The sequence below is a fragment of the Mytilus trossulus genome, chromosome 10 (assembly GCF_036588685.1).
Source record: "Mytilus trossulus isolate FHL-02 chromosome 10, PNRI_Mtr1.1.1.hap1, whole genome shotgun sequence".
Taxonomy (NCBI): Eukaryota; Metazoa; Mollusca; class Bivalvia; order Mytilida; family Mytilidae; genus Mytilus; species Mytilus trossulus.
Window position 1 is genome coordinate 63,897,644 of NC_086382.1, and position 19,814 is coordinate 63,917,457.

General features: G+C 31.9%; 1 protein-coding gene and 1 long non-coding RNA gene across 2 annotated transcripts; both read right to left on the minus strand.

Moving 5' to 3' along the window:
* Window positions 1-5,712: 5,712 nt before the first annotated feature.
* Window positions 5,713-8,527, minus strand: LOC134686479 (uncharacterized). Its single transcript, XR_010101616.1, has 2 exons — window positions 7,755-8,527; window positions 5,713-6,384 (listed from the first exon to the last, which is right to left on the minus strand). It is a non-coding gene; the product is annotated as an uncharacterized LOC134686479 (long non-coding RNA).
* A 7,488-nt stretch (window positions 8,528-16,015) lies between these two features.
* Window positions 16,016-19,234, minus strand: LOC134686480 (uncharacterized). The gene is made up of 4 exons (XM_063546146.1): window positions 18,856-19,234; window positions 17,279-17,425; window positions 16,757-16,853; window positions 16,016-16,406 (listed from the first exon to the last, which is right to left on the minus strand). The coding sequence occupies exons 1-4, from the start codon at window positions 19,232-19,234 to the stop codon at window positions 16,265-16,267; spliced, it is 765 nt and encodes a 254-aa protein (XP_063402216.1). The 3' UTR covers window positions 16,016-16,264.
* Between the last annotated feature and the right edge of the window lie 580 nt (window positions 19,235-19,814).

Consider the following 19,814-nt stretch of genomic DNA (forward strand, 5'->3'; position numbering starts at 1 on the left):
AAGACTGTTCAGTATATGTTACCTGTACCTATACATGCTATAGACAATTTGAAATGCTTCTGAAAAGTACTGAATTTACCGTAGTTGATCAGTTTGAACATTTTCTTAAAAACGGAACATGACTGAATAGTTTATTGGCCATGCAATTCAGATCTGACTTTATTTAGTTCAATAGTGCGTTTGACTAAAACAAATATAGCAAAACTTATGCCATCTAGTACAATTAATACGTACTCACTATTAACTTTTTATAAGCCAGTTTGGATAACATCTATAAAAGTATGCTTCTTAAGCGCCTGTTTGACTATACCATCATTATAAGGACAAATATACAGATATGCAACGACATCATGACTTATGGCATTCAAATAATTATTTCTCAGTATAACATGTTAATAAAAGATTCATGATAACAATGAAAACGGAACTTGAGACATTTGCTGTTATATAAATCGATAGAGGAATTTTTTAGGTTGAACACTTTTGACCTACGACTGTATTTGAGATCTTCTATTATACATTTAGAAAAACCAGACGAATCGGAACTGAACACATGATATAAATGCACCTAAGCATTCCAGTTTTGCATTTAAAAGCATAATAGAAATACTTCTTTGCGCAAGAGCACACAGGTTTGTAACTAAGATTACCTTAGCTGTAATTGGCAAAACTTTTAGGAATTTTGGTCCTCAATGCTCTTCAACTTCGTACTTTATTTGGACTTTTTAACTTTTTTGGATTCGAGCGTCACTGATGAGTCTTTTGAAGACGAAACGCGCGTCTGGCGTACATACAACATTTAGTCCTGGTATCTATGATGAGTTTATTTGTAACTTACGTTTATGGTTTTATCAGATCTTGAACGTTTATATGTGACGGACTTTTGATGTGAAGCAGTATTGGAGAGATGATAATAGTCAAAATACGCATTTGGTGTAAAAAATGAAATTTGCACCGTTTATATTATAAAAACCTGTGCTAATGGAAGTACACCATTAATTCATTGCATCATTACTTTCTATGTCGAATTCCTCCATTTCAAGCAGGCGCACATCTTTGGTTTTAAGTTCAAATGAAGTGACAATCATTGCATGTCAAAGCAACACTCTATTGTGTCTTGTACTGAAAAAATCAGCATACTTTGATGGCATTTAAAAAAGAACTGGTCCCTGGAACGTCGGATGTAACAAAACAGGTACAGTTCTGACAAACAGACAAAATGTACCCTCTTTTGAAAATTTGGTGCAGTTATTTAATATTCAGAATTTAAAGTCAAAACGTATTCTACAATGATATCCAGCTTTTATTTGATACCAAAAACACCTAAATATTCTACATATTTTGAAAGTTACACTCATGCGTATGAACTATTTTGTGCTAAATATGTACTACTTTCTGGTATGCGCTTTCTGGCCGGGCCCGAATTAGTAGTGGATGGGTCGTTGTCTCTTTGACAAACTCCCTATTTCCATTCTCAATTTTATTACACCCATAACAGAAACAAACTTGCTATATATACTTTAGCATTACTTTTTTTCATTCTATAATCTATTTCAAGCAATAAAAAACATATAAAGCTTTAGTCCAAATGCTATTCTACTAATTTTAAGCTCATATTTGACTGGTAGAAACATATTGGTTATTCAAAGAAAACTGCATATGGATATCACCAAAGGTCAATATTTTTTTTTCGATATCATTGTTCTATTTATTAACTCTATTAGGAAAGCTATGTGCTTATTAAAAGTCATATTTTTATCAGAGTTTCTTCATTAAATAAAATTATATTATTCCAAACTGAAGACATAATTGAGAATATTGTTCCCCCTTTTTTCTTCAGATTCGAAAAGATCCTTTATTTTGTATTATGTATACTCTTATGATACATGTATATCCCGGAGGATATCACCAACTCAGTGTGTTCCATAGTACTGGTATACAAATTTTCTGGATTTACCTTCATCAAAACATGGATCTAGTTTAACTGAAAATTTTGAAATTATTTAAAAACAATGCATATACCTTCCTTTGAAAATCTATGTATCGAGTCCGGATTTGATTTTCTTGCAGCGCATCTTGGTGTTATCAACACTTCGACATTTGTAAAAGGTTTTTTTGACACGTGCATCTTGACGAGAATTTAATTATCAAGTAATGGATCTGATGAAATGAAATTGCTACCGTTAACGTTTTCTTAAAATCTACAGTAACGGATGGATAAATTTTAAATGTTACTTATTTGTTATTAATTCAGCCAAAAAAAAAAATCAAATGTTATGGGTTCAAAAACTCAAATCGTCATTCATATTTCCTAAAAGAATTTGAAATTTACCGAAAATTTTGTTTTTGGCGGGGTTTTAGGGTAAACATTTCCGACATTTATTTATATCAAAAATGCGATGTGGTATATATAGGACAACTATTCATTAAATGTCAAATGACGTTGATGTATAAGCCATATTTTATGAATATAAATAAAGGCAACAGTAGTATACCACTGTTCAAAACTCATAAATCCATGGACAAAAACAAAATCGGGGTAACATTTATAAGTAAAAAATCATTTAAATTAGTCCAAAACTGTCTAAATACGTTATTGTAAATAGTTTAAGCATGTCATTAATTCAGTTTTCAGTGTTCTTATACGCCAATCTAATAGTGAGGTTATTTATGGGAACGGCAAATATATGCCTCCACCTAGAGGGCTCCGATTCAACAAAATTGCTGTATTTGTCCTATTAGAATCAAAATAATTCATGGAGGCTGGCATATATAGTGATTTTATCATGGGTTGTCTCTTTATCCCGATATTTTACCCCTCGCTATCGCTCAGGATATAATAACTGTCATAAAGGGTCAACCCGTGGTAAAATCGCGATATATTCAAACCCTATCAATTATTTCATAATTTTAACATGGCGTCCTTTAAACGCTTTGAGAACACCCGTGGTAACATATAAACATATTACCTGGACTGTTCCGAACATACTCCCAAGTCTTATGTTTTTTTATGAATGAGGTACCCGACGTCAAAGAATAAAAAAATACACGCTTGTGAAACAGAAAGTCATCACAACGCGGGAAACGTTGCTACAATGTGGTATAAGCTTCCTTTTTTTTTTTTTTTATACATATAAGACATCATTTCAATTCATCCAAAACTATCTAAATACGTTATTGTAAAAAGTTTAAACATGTCACTAATTCAGTTTGCTTCGTTCTTTTACGCCAATTTTATAGTGCCTAACAGTATTTAGTATTACAATAGGATGCTCATATGGATATATGATATCGCCAAGTAAGTACCAATCACGAGAAAACGGTAAAATATCATGTGGACCGATCGCTTCCATCAACCTGTAAGTCATCGCGTCATTGTTATGACCTAGAAACCATATATGATGCATCTTTTTTTTTCTCCTGTGTCTCTAATTACTTACGTGTATATGAATAAAGTATATACGACGATGTCCACTATAAAACCATTCTGGTTTTTGGTTGACGATTTATTATATGGTAGGTGACATCAATAGATCCAAGAGCTTCTCCCAATTCTGCCCAATCACCATTCGTAAATTCCAAATTTTTTACTGACGGATATGTTATCATTGATCTGAGAGCTTGATGAAGAATTGACCAAATTTCTTTGATAGATTTATGAAATAAAATTTTGCTAACACCAAGAACAAATAGATAATAATCATTTTTTTTAAATATAAAGGCTACTGTGAATAGTATGTTCATCACAAATGTGTTAAAGTCAGTGTTTTTTTTCTTTTCTAGATAACAATTTAAACTATGAAATAATTGGCTTAAAGTTGAGGATGCATTTTGAAGAACATAGCACACCAAGAGGGGCAATACAACTTGTTCCAGAAAAAGTAAAAAAAGGAAAAGGAGAGAGAACACATGGAAATGTATAACATAATGTTGAAAGTAATTTTGCCAAAAGCACCATCAAGCTTTTTGGACCTCCTTCTTCTCATACAGATTAATAGTAGTCATTCAATTAAAATAGTATTTGTTTTGGTTCATTTGTTAATTAATGGTTCCCTTCATATATATATATATTCGGAACGATATTCCACATATTGTAGAACTTTGTACAGCTTTTTCCCTTAAATGAAACTTGATTCATAATTAATGTACATCATCAATAATTAACACATCTAAATCTTCATTTTTGATTACTTACTTAAGTGTATGTAATACTCGTTGAATTGAATGTTTCTTTTTTGATAGATTCATGTTAATTTTTGAATTGATTAAATACTCCATCTTGTGTTTTAAATTTCAACAGTAAAATGGAGTAAAAGGGTTCAGGTAATTAAACATTATCAGGGCCTAAATTTAACAAATCAAAAACAGAAGGCATATTGTTAGGAAAACACAAACATTGTAACGAAAAATATGAAAACATCAACTTTACAAACAAACCAGTAAAATGGTTAGGAGATTATTTTGGTTGTAATAAAAATGTTTGTCAAAAACTCAATGCTGAAAAACAATCAGAAAAGTCTGAGAAGATAATTAAAAACTGGGAGAAAAGAAATCTAACATTGTTGGGAAAAATAACAGTTATCAAATCACTGATTCTATCCAATATTACTTTTTAGCATCTGTTTCCCACATAGAAAAAGAATATATTGATAAATTTAAAAAAAAATCATATTTCAATTCTTATGGAAAAGCAAAACTCAAAAGGTTAAACGTAATGTATTAATAGTCATACAAGGTACCAGGATTATAATTTAATACGACAGACGTGCGTTTCGTTAACATAAGACTCATCAGTGACGCTCAAATAAAAATAGTTTTAAAGTGAAACAAGTACAAAGTTGAAGAGCAATGAGGGTCCAAAATGCCAAAAAAAAGTTGTTGCCAAATACGGTTAAGGTAATTTATTCCTGGGATTAGAAAATACTTAGTTTTCGAAAAATGTAAAGTTTGGTAAACAGAAAATTTATAAAAATGACCATATAAATGATATTCATATCAACGCCGAAGTGCTGACTACTGAGCTGGTGAAACCCCCGGGGACGAAACGTCAATCAGCGGTGGCACCGACCCAGTGATGTAAATAGTTAAGCTATGAAGTGCTAGATGGTCGTTTAAAAAAAAACCATACAAAATTAATACAAAAACCATTTAAACAGGGAAAATAACGGTTCTAATTTATATTAGAACAAAATAAAATAGTCTTTTTGATCACTTTTGATAATAAGTCCATTAAAATAATTTAACGATCTTGTCTTGTTGACAATTTCGGCTTTAAAAAGATTCATCAATGTAGCATAGAATGAGACAATACTGAAAAATCAAAATGTCAAATTATCTCTATCTATTAAATTAGCCAGATATTAGACAAATTGTGCATTTTACCCTCAAGTTTTATTTTAAGCTATATCGGCCGTTTTGGTTGACAGACATAGATATAATCAATAGACTAGATACTTCAAGGATAATTGTGGTTAGGTTTAATACCAATTGCCACAGTAGTTTCAAAGGAGATTGTTTTTGTAACGATAATGGATGATGAATTCTAAGTGATGAAAATAAGTAACCTTACCAATCGAATTTAATGAATATTTAGTTTTTTTTTATTTTTCAAAGTGGAAGGTAGCAGGCTTATAATTGAATACGCCAGACGCACTTGTCGTCTTCAAAAGACTAATCTCTGATGCTATGATAAAGGTAAGTTATAAAGCCAAATAAGATCAAAGTTTAATTGCTCAACTGATATCATATCAGTGTAGAATGTACATGTATAAGAGACTCAATATTGATTGTTAAACTTACAAGTCTGTATTGATATGTAACAACAAACGTCAGTATAATGTATGGAGTGTAAAGGCTTCCAGAGTATGAAAAGACTAGTTATTAATTATTTATGCTTTTGATTTATCAACAACAGCATACTCGACATTGATATCATTTGGAGCACTAACGTGTTTTATGTTCTGGTCCATTATGTCACTTTTGTCGCTTTTGTCCACAACAGCATACTCTGCATTACTTCCAGCAGTCATATGTTTTAAATTATTACTCGTTTGTTCTTCAATTCGTGGTGTTTCTGATCTTTGTTTTATGGTGGATGATGACATAGTTCTTTTGTCGGATTTTGAACCATCCTTTGCAGGCATATTAACCATATCAACAGAGCTATAGTTTCCATCGACTGTACTGTAGTCAGTACCTAAGTTATGTATCCTAGTTCTATTTTGTTTTAATTTTAGGTCAACTGTATGATAATCCCCTTCTATGATGTCTTGTTGTTCAGATGCATTGTATAGACAATTATATTTTAATCCGTCAGAATCATCGTCATTGCTATCTATATCAGGTTGAACTTCAATACCATCCTTGTTTCTATTGCCTTTTCGCCTACAAAAATTGGAGAAAAACATAAGATAAACAAATATAATAATTTTACGACATTAAGAATGTGTTCATTGCCTGCAATGATTTATAAAACAAATATTATATGCAAATTACATCCACATATTAGATAAACATATTTTAAAAAGATTGAAAGGGAGATAGTCTAAGAAATTAGTTTAGCCACCATGTGATGATGTCCCAGTGAAGAATCAACGATTGTCATTGAGAAATTTGATGCTCATTTACAAATCAATGTATAGTCTACTATATTTCTTCTCAGCTTGTATGACTTTAAATGTCATTTGTGTATTGTGTCGTCATGTTGCTGTCTCATCGATGTATATCAAACATATTCTAAAGTTTATATAAATATTAAATTATAACCCGGTTGAGCCTTTATTGTATGTAAAGGCTCTGCTGTTTAAACTGTACATGTTCAAAGTCTCGAGTAGTTCATTAAGGGCATACGATACAGTTACAGGGAAGGTAATGACGTTTCTAACGTAAAATTTTTGTTCGCGACGTCAAACTATGACATAACGGGAAAAGATGCATTTTTCGACTGATTTTTATCATTCAAACTGATTTCATTTGAAAACGCGTGAATGGACCCCTATTTTTGAAAACGACATTTTGTTTCATTTTACAGGGAGATTATGTGGACCAAATTTTATAAAACTGTCAAAAGTGATTTTTTTTAATTTTGAAAAATATACAGCATAGAATTACGTTTTTTTCTCAATTCATGACCTTTTGATAAATATGAGTTATTTCTGAATAAATAAATACATATTTTTTTAGGATACTTATAAAATACAGCAATTACAAATTATTTATTAAAAAACAATTTGTGTTTATCTTTTATAACAAAAAAGTTCTGGATTTATTTAGAAAGAGAAAATACGGCCACAAATCCGAATTTTGACCAAATATACAAAATGTCGACCTCATTTAACTCAAAACGTAGCACATGAAGGTATATTTTTATTGCATATTTGGTTTAATCAGGCAAAAATAATTTCATACTACCATTTCGAACCAAAATGTGATATGTTACAAACGAGTCGACATAAACCTTTCACAAATTATAACTCAACATATTGTGTTTCTCGAAAAGTAAATTGGAAATCAGATGTATACATTAGAAATAATGTAACAATTTTTCAAATATATAGAAACGTTCAATAAATTTATAAAAAGATTTCCATTTGTTTAGATTTTTATTGCAATTCTGTTTATTTTACTTACCAGATAACGAGAATGTAAAACTTAATTGTGGATACATTTTGCAGTACAAGTAAAAATGGTATTAAAGTCTATCTGTAGTACCCTGGACGAATTTGAAATCTAAAATGATATTCTACACCTCTTACCTGATAATTTTGATAGTGACAACTACAATCAAAGCGATCACCACAACAACAGAACCTACACCGATGGCTATAAACAAGATTGAATCTGTATCTACAACACATAATTGAACAAAGTCATTTTGTCATGCCACTCTTGTTTAAAATACATTTACATGTTTATCAAATAAATAACAGTATTTTCAAAATTTACAAAAAACGTTGACAAAGCAATTTCATAAAGACTCGATTTGTGTTACATGTATGGTTTGTTTAGTTTACTTTATATATGATTTGAAGAAAGCTGTTAATAAAATCTTAGGATAAACTCTGTTTAGATACTCTAAAACGACTCACAGTGTTTGGTGCATGATCATGGAAATGTAACAGTCAGTATTTCTCACGAATAAATACTACTACCTCGCGCTTTATAGTATTTTATGATTTAAATGTGATTCATACGATTTTTTAAATGTCTCCGAATGTTTAAACATATTCTGTGTAACAAAATCAACCTTGTAGCGCCTAACAGATCTATTTAAGATAGTTATTTTTGTGTCAATCTATTAAACATGGTCGCCAGTAAACTTAATGTGCGACCATCAAATCCCCAATTGATGCCGTCGGAGCTTAAAATACAATACAGTTATCTCCTAAATTACAGGCTACGATATGGGACAGACACATACACATTTGGGTTGATCAAAAAATGTTTGATGGCCCCAAAAGCATCCCCTTAACCACAAGACAAACGGGTAACAGTACAATATCGGACCAAAATGTAAAACTCAGATGGACACAGCTAAACATATTGATCAAAGGCAAAATGGCAAACAAATATATAACACACAAACAAATAACAAACAAACAAATAGTAAACAAACAAATAACAAACAAACAAACATATAACATCCAAAAAATCAAAGACCACAATACTCACAGTTACTGGTAAAAATACAAATAGCACGATCTATTGTTTGCGTCCAAAGCGCTAGTTCAAGGAGAGCCCATTTAACCTTACCTGATGCAGTCCTGTCCTGAATGACAGCGTCAGTCATTTGTTGTGTTGTTTGCATATTTCTTGAAACAGTCTTGTCCTGTTTCGTAGTTTGCATATTAGGAAGACTGCAATTGATTTGTATGCTAACGCTATCGCCAGATATATGTGCTGAAAATCAATTTACATGTCATGTTTTTATTTGAAGTGCTTGCATACATCTATGTACAAAAATAAATGCATTACATTTTGCGATAATTTATTTTTTTTGGTCTATACTTGCATCGTTAAAAAAAACTGCCGATTGAATTGTATTGTATGATTATGGTTTTGGGAATTTGTAAGTGCAAAATGTATTCGTCGCCAGACTCACCAGTGACGCTGAAATACAAAAAGCTGAAAAAGATTAAATAGTAATATGTGCACCATAATGTTGTGATTAGTCATGTTAGTGTTGCGTATTTTTGCAAAGATGTCCGTTGTAGATAAACTCATCATAGATGGCAGGATTGAAATTTTGTGTTTATGACACCCGCGGGTTTTGCCTTTAAAAGACTCACAAATGAAACTCGAAAAAAATGAAATATCCAAATAAAGTACGAAGTTAAAGAGCATTGAGGACCATACATTCCTAACAGTTTTTGTTCAAAATTAGGTAAGGTAATCTTTTCCGGAGGTAAAAAAGACCATAGTTTTTCAGAAATTCTAAATTTGTTAAACAGTTGATATCTAATTATGACGATTTCAATGTAAAGTGTTGCAGATGATCTACTATACTGTAATATCTTATATTTTCCTATTTTCTCCATTATTTGTATCATTATTGTTGTTTTCGATATTTCTATAACAACAAAAACCTTGTATATTTTAGTTTAAACAATGCATCAATCAGAGATGTGTTTTTTTGATAAGACATAGAACTGCTCACAGTTTCAGGGATTATCAGAGTTTTTTTGGGAATTAGTTATTTTGTTTTGACGATACATTTCAAAATACCTACATCTATATATTTGTATACAGTATCCTCTGGAGAAATTACCACCAATAGTTCTAGATATGAGATTAAGAACTCCATTTTTTGAAAGTGATACAGAGCGTGTAGTTATTCCTTTTGTACATTCAATTGAATCCTTATTCTCTGGAAAAGTCTGTGGACTGGTGTAGTCTATGTCAATAGCAAGTCCACATACTTTCTGTTCTGGAGCGGCACTTGTTCGTAAATCATAGTTCCTCATGTAAACAGTATCAATCTTAGTTTGATTTTGTAAACTTACTTCACATGCACACCCATCTTGCTGGGTCATGACACGTAATGCAACACTGTCAACTGTGACGCCTCCGTTGCTAGGTTCTTCATTCGCATAATCAGAAGAGCACATATCTGCTGCAAAAAAATCAAAATAAATAGCGAAGTCATAAATCGAAATGAAATCAAAAACTTTGAATTTCCTGAATTGTATTCATATCTGATTGTTTTAAAAGAAGTGATTACAAATGATCTTTCACAGAAAAAATATATATAATTGACCTTGACAAAAGCATTTTTTTTAATAGCATTTCAATAAGTCGCACATACAATTAAACGATTTTGCATAAAAAGAAGTTTAAATCACATACCGATGGTTGCACTTGGTGTAATATCTGGACATGGCTCTGGTACTGATAAAAGCTGAGCTATTTGAAGTTCTGCAATGGATTTAAAATATTAACTTTTGGAATTATCTTTTTTCTTTTTTATTACAAATTATATATTCATAAAAGAAAAGTTGGAGCGAGAACTGCTTACCCTTCTGAGCCATCGTAGGTCAACATTATAGTTTATTTTGTGTAGTTATTCTTTATGTTCATTATGAATACTTTTTCAATTTTCTATGTATTACATAGAAATTTTTGAAAAAAATATTCATAATGACCATGATAAATTGCTGATGTTTGCGTCGCCGTCGTGTTTGCCCATAGAGTTGTCTGTTTTAATTTGACTTTTGATTTCAAAGTATTGACCAGCTATATTTCCCAAACCTCTGCAAAATAACAGATACCGCTGTTTTATATACAAACAACCTGAATTACGTGTCCTGCGGATATGACTGCTCACTTATGATACCAGAAATGAAGGTGATTTCTCACGAAAACACGAGTGAGCCCTATGATACTGTGTAATACCCGCCACAATAGAGTATGTAGATTAGGGATGAGTGCCATTGACGGACAGTTCTAAGTCCGTTGATTGTCTCTCTCCCTGAACAGCATCATAATGGATCTGCAACATTCCCGTTTTTGTATATAAAAAAACAGAAAATGGTATGCAAAATGTGACCTTATAATGTGTTTTAAAAGGAATTTAAACGTCGATTCAATGCATTAAATATCAAGACATCTTGGTTTTCTGACCTCTAAATGATCATGTTACTGTAACCATTATAATAAAGAAGGAGCATTGGATATTTTTTTTGTTGACCTTAACCTTAATTCTTCATTCATACGACGGTACAAAAAATAACTCAAAATAAAAAATATATTCATTGCTTAATTGGTAAATCAATTAATTATGACTCTTAAAGTTTTGATTTGTAGTTTTATGACTCGTTTTGAAATATATAGACAACAATAGACTGCTTGTGAATATATGCTTAATAAACATATTATACTGACAGACTTAAGAAGGCAACACACAGTGTGTTGATTTTTTACCCAAATCATGGTTTGTCTTCATATCATCTGTGTTCCTAATAAAATTCGTTGAACAACTCTTTTAACCAATAACCCCGTTCAATAGTTATCAAAGGTACCAGGATTATAAATGTATACGCCACACGCATGTTTCGTCTACACCAGACTCATCAGTGACGCTCAGAATAAAATAGTTATAAAGCCAAACAAGTACAAAGTTGAAGAGCATTGAGGACCAAATATTCCATTAAAGTTGTGCGAAATACAGCTTAGGTATTCTATTCCTGGAATAAGATCAAGATACTCCTTAGTTTTCTTTCGAAAAATTTAAAGTTTTGTCAACAGGAAATTTATTAAAATGACTATATAATTGAAATTAATTTCAACACCGAAGTCTGACTACTGGGCTTTTGATACCCTCGGTCACAAAACGTCCACGAGCATTGGCATCGACCTAGTGATTTAAATAGTTATCAAAGGTACCAGGATTATAGTTGTTAACGCCAGACGCGCGTTTCGTCTTCACATGACTCGTCAATGACGCTCGGATCAAAAAAGTTATTATGACAAACAGGTACAAATGTTGTAGAGCCTTGAGAACCCAATATTCCAAAAAAGTTGTGCCAAATACAGCTAAGGTAATATATTCCTGTTGCATCTCCATATTGCAGAGGCTGAGCAACGAAAGTCTGAATCATTAGACATAATCAGCCCATAAGGATATCGAAAGGCAGGCAAAGTGAAAGTACTAAACCCAGACAAATTTCACGTCATAAACTCAATTTACAAGTGACAACGCCATAATAATGGAATTGGATTACGCAAATTCATTTGCAAGACACATGTATGTTTACGGCCGCAAAGCGCAACGGCTAATCAAATCGTCGCACGCCATGTCGGACTGAGTCATGCAAAACATGTTTCCAATACACTGAAATGCTAAAAAAAATCGACTGCAAAAACATTCGAAGACCAAAGTTTGAACTGCAGAGTTGCCAAACCACATTTAAATAGATAGGACATAGGCAACATCACAACCAGATTCTAAACATAATCAACAGAACTGGTTGACCTCTCCGGAAATCATTTTGAAATTGATTAAAGCTGGTGGTCATCGCCTTTGACGATGACTCATCTTTTCATAAGGGAAAACACAATTTGTTGAAACAAATTGTTTATTTGAAAATGGGAATGAAACATAATAATGTAGTGTTACGTTTCTAAAGTTGGTCAGTATATATCCAGGTATTTACCGGCATTTTTTCGACTTTGCAATTACATTACTTGAGCATGATGACAATTATATGTCTTAATATCGTTAACTTATTAGAGTTTTTAACTACTTATACACCTTGTCGTGAGTTGAAATATGTGCACATTTCATGCATGTATTTGAATGGAAATTAATTTTAAACGCTACAAGATTATCCCAAGTATTTGTGTGGTTCGTGTTGCTCAGTCTTTAGTTTTCTATGTTGTTTCGTGTATATTATTTTATATCTGTTTGTCTTTTTCTATTTTTAGCCATGGCGTTTTCAGATTATTTTCGATCTATGAGTTTGACTGTTCCTCTGGTATCCATTGCCTCTCTGTTATTGCCCTATATAACAAAACGCTTACTGAACCTTTTAAGAATCAAAATTCTCATTATATTAATAAAACAAAAATGTAATTTCTATTTACCTATAGCGTACACATATATACAAATCCTTAAAATCCGAAACGATATGTTCTCCATGTATGTGTTTACAACAAATCATGTCAAGTATGTGTATGCATTTTAATTTACGGAAGTTGTTATTGTTCAAATTGTCGTTACAACAATAATGTCCTTACAAATTAAAGCGTATATGTGTATTCCTTCAAATAATTTTCTTTATCGATCATTGAAATTTAATATACCTACTATGAATGTATGAACATAAAGTATTTCCTACACATGTTATTACATTTAAATGGACTTAAATTGAAACGATGTCAACCATACTTTACTTCATCTAATAATATATCTAAAGCATATTTTGGGTTAGTCTTCAATATTATCTTTAGACAACAATGAAGATGGATCGCCATTTAATGAATACAATTGAAATACCAGACCGTGATTGTAAAAATGATAACCCATTAAATGCAAAAGAAAATTGAAAAAGATAAAAAAAATAATTGGTACCTTTTTTCTTAAATAAATGAAAATATAATCCCATACACTGCGGTTACCCTTAATGGTACGTAAATTATGCTAGATAAATAACTTTCAATGTATGGCTTTGTCGAGTCTTGGGTAGACCAAACTAATCAAAGACATATTTGAATCTTGTCCCTGTTCATAAAGTTAAAAAAAAGGGTATGTGCGCTTTCTATTGACAAATACTTTTTCTTAGCTGTGAATCATATTCTCTATCTTTCGGCTTTCAAACGATGACCAATGATGCATCGTACTTCACTTCATGTTTTGTTCAAAGCGAGAGAAAAACAGAGAAATCCGAAATATGTAGTTTATTAACATATCTTAAATACTTGCAGTAAAGAAATCCCATTTATTTTGTGTTTGTAGGGATTAGAATTGGTACACAAAAAATTGTAAAAACAACAATCGAAACAAAATAAAAACGACGAAAAAACGACCACTACGAGGAAACATTGAGTATAACAAAGTTCACAGAACAATAGGAGTGAAACTAAGTGCTCCGGCTAGTCCTTCAGTTCATGTGCCGTATTAATACATATCGTCATACTCCTGTTGGTGCACAGGGTTGTTGCAGTGTCCAATTTTCATACAAAAGTGAATAAGCATCTGTTTTAAAACTAATTATATCATCATCTTAATCTATATCACTTTCGTTGTAGTTTAACTATCTTTCTTTTATGTTAACATTTTAGGACAAACCTTCTAAGAACCCGTTTAAAAGAACACAACAAATGTACATACCATGGCACGCGTTTCAATATATGCACTTATAGTTATCATATGCTAGGTATTAGTGAAGGTGTTAATTTTCTCCTTGATAATATCTATGTACTTGTCGACAACACAGTTTACCGAAAGGTTGTATGTATTACACCTACAAACAATTGCGCCCCTTCTGGTCCTTGTATTATAATGAATCACACTTTAGGACAAAATTTTTAAATTACACGTCAAATTGCACTCAATTGATATATTCAGCAACACTTACTGTTATCTTGATGATATTTTCTCGTTATTGAAACCAAGATTTTTCTAAATATACTGCCGACTTTTACCCTAAAGAAATAACTACTTTAAATAATCAAATTAAAGCGCTTGTCATAAAATTAACGGTACCAATTTTCTTGCACCAGATGGTAACTGTCATTTGCTAGAATTATATATTTCAGTTATACACGAGTAACTCTACACTTAAATTTACGACAACACGAACAATTTTCCGTCCTTTATTGTTAATGTTCTTTTTTGTGATGGTGGTGTTACTTTGACATCATCTTTCTGTGTTATTTCAATCAGAATTTCATGCGTTTACCAAACTGATTGAAAGTGCATATGCAATCTTTTTTCGCATATTATTTAATAAACATGTTCTTTGGAATTTGTGCGCACAATAAAATAGCAGTTACACGAGCACAAATTAATTTATTTGAACATATTCCATGCATTTATTCTTGTAACTATAGTTCATTGCAGTTTCATAAAACTTCAAACATAAATTATTCAAATACCAGTTTGTAAATGAGTGTATTTTGCAACGTTTCTTCATCTACAGTATACGATCCTCGACAATAAATTTTCATTTTTTTACTCAAGAGATAAAGAAAGTTGCCAATTACGCCTAAATGTGAATATGTCTTGCTTTAATAAATACAAAAGACTCATACAACAACTCTGAATTCCAATGACAGAATCATGAAAATTTTCAAATCTCAGAAGTCATAAAATCCCGACAAACTAATACGTTTGGCTACATCACTCGGCAAAATGAAGGACCGTCAAATATATATTTCTTGACTTGAAAGACGCATCTTCTCAAGACGACATTAGGCAAAAAATGTTTCATATCTAGATAAACCTCATATGAAAGTTGTTTTTGATACCATTATACTTGCAAATATAGGTAAACAATCTATATAGAGATGCATATGATAGGTAAACGTGATCACATATTGATCTTGCAGCCGCAACTGTGTAAACATGCATCACGGACAAATATAAAACGAATTGGTTTAATAATAAGAACAAACACAAACACTAACAAAGATGCCTACACAAAAAGATGTTTAAAGCTGATAATTTTATATGAAATAGTTGGAACCAAGCAACCAAAACTGCGAAGACATATATTACATACGTTCTAAACAAATCATTCTGCCACCAAATCTTTCTTGTTATCTTATTTTTTATTAGCACTTTCTTAAATCTTTTGATTAACTCATTTATTAAATAATTGTTTTTTGCTCAATTTAAATATAGACATTTTTGTTTCCTTTTTTATCCCCTTTTCTTTTTTCGCCTGTCCCTTCTCTCTTTTTCCCGCCCCTTTTCTCCTTTCTCCCAACCCTTCCTTCCTTCTCCCGCATCCTCTCGCTATGCTCCCAATACCATGCCCAGGCCCTCATAAAGGATAATAAAGTAAATGAATAGACCTTAACATCAAATGATTATGTATTTGTAAAATTTCTGTACAATAATTGTTTTATGTTAAAAGAGTTAAGTTTGATCAAGCGTTTATTGTGTGCATTCCAATGCGCAGTATTGTTGGCTACAATCAGAATAATGTACTGATTATGGCACAAGCCAGTCTCTTGTAGAATGGTTTAACAAATCATATTTCCTATGAAGACATTAAGAAATTGTTTTCGATATGAATTAGAAATTCTTGGACCGACATGTAATTCACATGTGTTCATCTTGTTCTGAATGAATTGATGATGCGTTTAGTGAACTGTAACATGATGATAGTCTTGTTACATGTAAGTCCTGATATTGTGCATTACCATTTGGTTCACCAGAATCGCTTGACCGTTGTTTGTATATTCTGAAAAAGGGAAACAAAACTTAATTTCATAACCGAATTTTGTTTTATAAAAGGTATTGACGCAATTATGAAGTGATCGTTATAAATCACCAAACGTGTAACATTGATAGCAAATGGGTTGTTAGAATGACGAAAAGACCTACACATGATGTGATATTTAAAAACCTTACAGATAGATACTATTAATATAAAAAGCAAAAAACAAAGATTGGTAGAACTTGTTTTGAGAATTGGGAGTTTATTGTCTGTGTGATTGTAATGAGCGGCGTTATCAGCAATTATTGTGACCTGTTTATGTGTTATGTTTCATTAACTATATATTAAACATTTTATTGTGTTTATACATGTACCTTCTGTACAGACATACTGTTGTAATGGCAAATAGTGCAGTCAAACACCAACCAATAACAGCAACAATAATAATCACTGTCCTTACATTTCCATTATCTACAAGATATAAATGATAAAAATTGAAGTTATTAACTAAAAACAATAGATTTGTATCACATTTTTTAAAAGTGTAGAAGTGCTCTGCTGTGTAAAAAATAAAACAGTAACCTATTATGAAAAATCAAAAATGGTTAGTCCCTAACTAAATGGCAAAAGCAAGAGCTCAGACAATCAAACGAATGAATTACAACTGTCACCTTCCTAACTTGTCACAAATATGCTCTTAGGTAGAAAAAGTTGGACCGAACCTTGCTTTATAGCTAGCTAATTCTTTAACTTGTTTGAAAGTCCCATCAAAATCCATTATATGAACAATGAGTGTTAAATTATACTATTTAGGAAAGTAAGATTCCACTTTAAACCTTCAGAATATTGTACATTATGATAATTTCAAGAAGGTTTGTAAACAGATTAAGCCTTACCCGATACAGCACTGTCGTGAATAGCAACATCGGTCATTTGTTGAGTTGTTTGTATATTACTTGAATCAGTCTTGTCCTGTTGCGTGGTTTGCATATAAGGTAGACTGCAATTCATTTGTATGCCTATCTTATCGCCGGTTGTATGTTCTGAAAACTGTTGATATCTTAGTTCTGTTATAATGTGACATACACAGAACGATTTGTCATTAAATTTTGATATTAGGATGCTTGACAAAAATTAAAATAATTATTGCAAACAAAGAATTTCTGTTGTTAAGATCACATATGATGACAGTTTATGTAACTTTTATTTAGTAGGGATGTCTGCGGTTTTTTTTTTAACTTGATCAGCTAAATACCAGAAATTAAGGATACACTAGAACGTTTCCTGTAGAAGCGTGCATTTTATTTCTTTCCAGCTTTAAACATTGTCTGAAAGTCTTTTATTTCCTTCATTCATGTTCTGGTTATGCTTTTTGTATGGGATACAGAAGTGCTCACCTTACTAAAATTGAGAATGGAAATAGGGAAATGATTCATAATTTATATGAGACAAACTGTATTAGCAGGTTCTGAAAAGGAATTAATAGAAGTAAGCATTATCCTTTAACTTCAAAAGGTGATGTCCTCTCACTAAATAATTTTATAGGTTGGTGACTTTGTTGAATGCATCTGTCCACTCGATGTAAATAATGCAGCAGTCATATATTAGTCTGTAACGAATCTGGACTAAGATTTATATATGATCAATGCGGGTCGATTGAAAACAGAATTTTACCACAACAAATACTAGTCTATGATTTCAGCTATCCAATTATAACTGTCTATTTCTAAAGAACATTCCAGCAGCGCCTATATATGGAGTGTATATCTCTAAGTTGAAGCGGTATTCCATCACTTGCATTACCTGTCATGATTTTCATGTTTGTGTGTTCAAGGTTACAATAACGAGTTTAAATTATGGATGCAATTCATCCCTTTACATTATTTATTGACGTCATCACAAGTTGATTGACAGTTATGAAATCACAATTGGCAGATATATGTTCCAATCCTCATAAGCTTTGTTTATATATAAGGATGGCTGCGCTTTATTTTTATTCTAATGATTTCGCCAGTGTTCTGAAAACCAGTGAATATTATTAAATTTTGTTTTTATATGAAGAAGATTCATCATACATTTTAATTTCTAAATTCGATTAAATCCGACCTATGGCCAGAGTTTTATGATAGCAATGATTCTTTCATGGTTCATAGTAAAAAAAAATTATAGATTCGTGTTAAGTTTCGTGTTAAGTTTTCTATTCCTGTAATTTGTATGAATCGACTTTGCTTGTATCTTCGATAATTAGATTAATTTGCTTCTGTTCCTACATTAATGCTTAAATGACAAGTCGGTAAAATTCTACATTATTTTTGAAAAACGATTATTTTTATGAGTATGCTGATTTCAACAAAACAAATATGTGTGTCATTCATATCTAACATTTAATTTACATTATTTTTTAATTTCAATGTCTATCTATTTCACATGCACCTACTTACGATATGAAGCATTAACATTTCCAAATACTTACGTCGATATATTTGAAGACAGTATCCTCTGGAGAAAACTCCACCGATAATTCTGGATCGTAGATGTTGAACTCCATTTGGTGAAAGTGAAACAGAGCGTGTATCAATTCCTTTTGTGCATTCAATTGTATCCTTATTCTCAGGAATATTTTTTGGACTGGTGTAGTCTACGTCAATGGCAAGTCCACATGCCTCCCTCTCTGGAGCTGCACTTCTCAATAACTCATAAATTCTCATGTAAACAGTATATGTATTAAAATGATTTTGTAAACTAACTTCACATGTACACCCATCTTGCTGGGTCATGACACGTAACACAACACTGTCTACTGATATGCCTCCGTTTTTCGGATCTTCACTAGCAAAATCGTTAGTGCACATATCCGGTTTGAATATAAATGAAAATAGAAAAAAAAAGATAAATCTGCAAAAGAACATAAACTTCCAAAATCATGCATTGCATTCCTATCTCCTTGCCTTAACAGAATAGATTAAAAATAGCTCAACAAAAATTAGAATTCAATCTTTAAGCCCTGGTGACAACGAGCCGACGACACATCTATACAGCGCCACGACATGACATTTGGTCAAATCGGGGGTCATCTGTGATAGTATGACTACAATCGCACGACAGTCGCACGATATTTTGAGCATCGTGGCGTTGTCGTGTGTCGTGGGACGAAAATTGAACATGCACCTTTTTTGCTCTACGATTTTTTTGTCGTGTCACTGTCTTTTTGCTGTCGTGAGATTGTCTTTCCACAGTCGTGCGACTGTGGACGTCGTAAAATACACACATTGTCGTATGTACCAACATTTACAGCATTTTTATAAAACAATCGTACGACTGTCGTACGACTATTTCACGACTGTCGCAAGACACTCGTAATACAGTTGCACGATTGTCTCACGAATACAAAATTTTGTACGATGCTCGAACAACATTAAGCGTCTGTCGTAC

Excerpts from the sequence above, each read along its gene's own strand:
- LOC134686480 (XM_063546146.1), bottom strand. The coding sequence starts at position 19,234 with ATGTGCACTAACGATTTTGCTAGTGAAGATCCGAAAAACGGAGGCATA. Across the intron at positions 17,426-18,855 it reads CTGTCTTCAAATATATCGAC|AACATACAACCGGCGATAAG; the intron begins GTAAGTATTTGG and ends AACAGTTTTCAG. Across the intron at positions 16,407-16,756 it reads ACAGTATGTCTGTACAGAAG|AATATACAAACAACGGTCAA; the intron begins GTACATGTATAA and ends TCCCTTTTTCAG.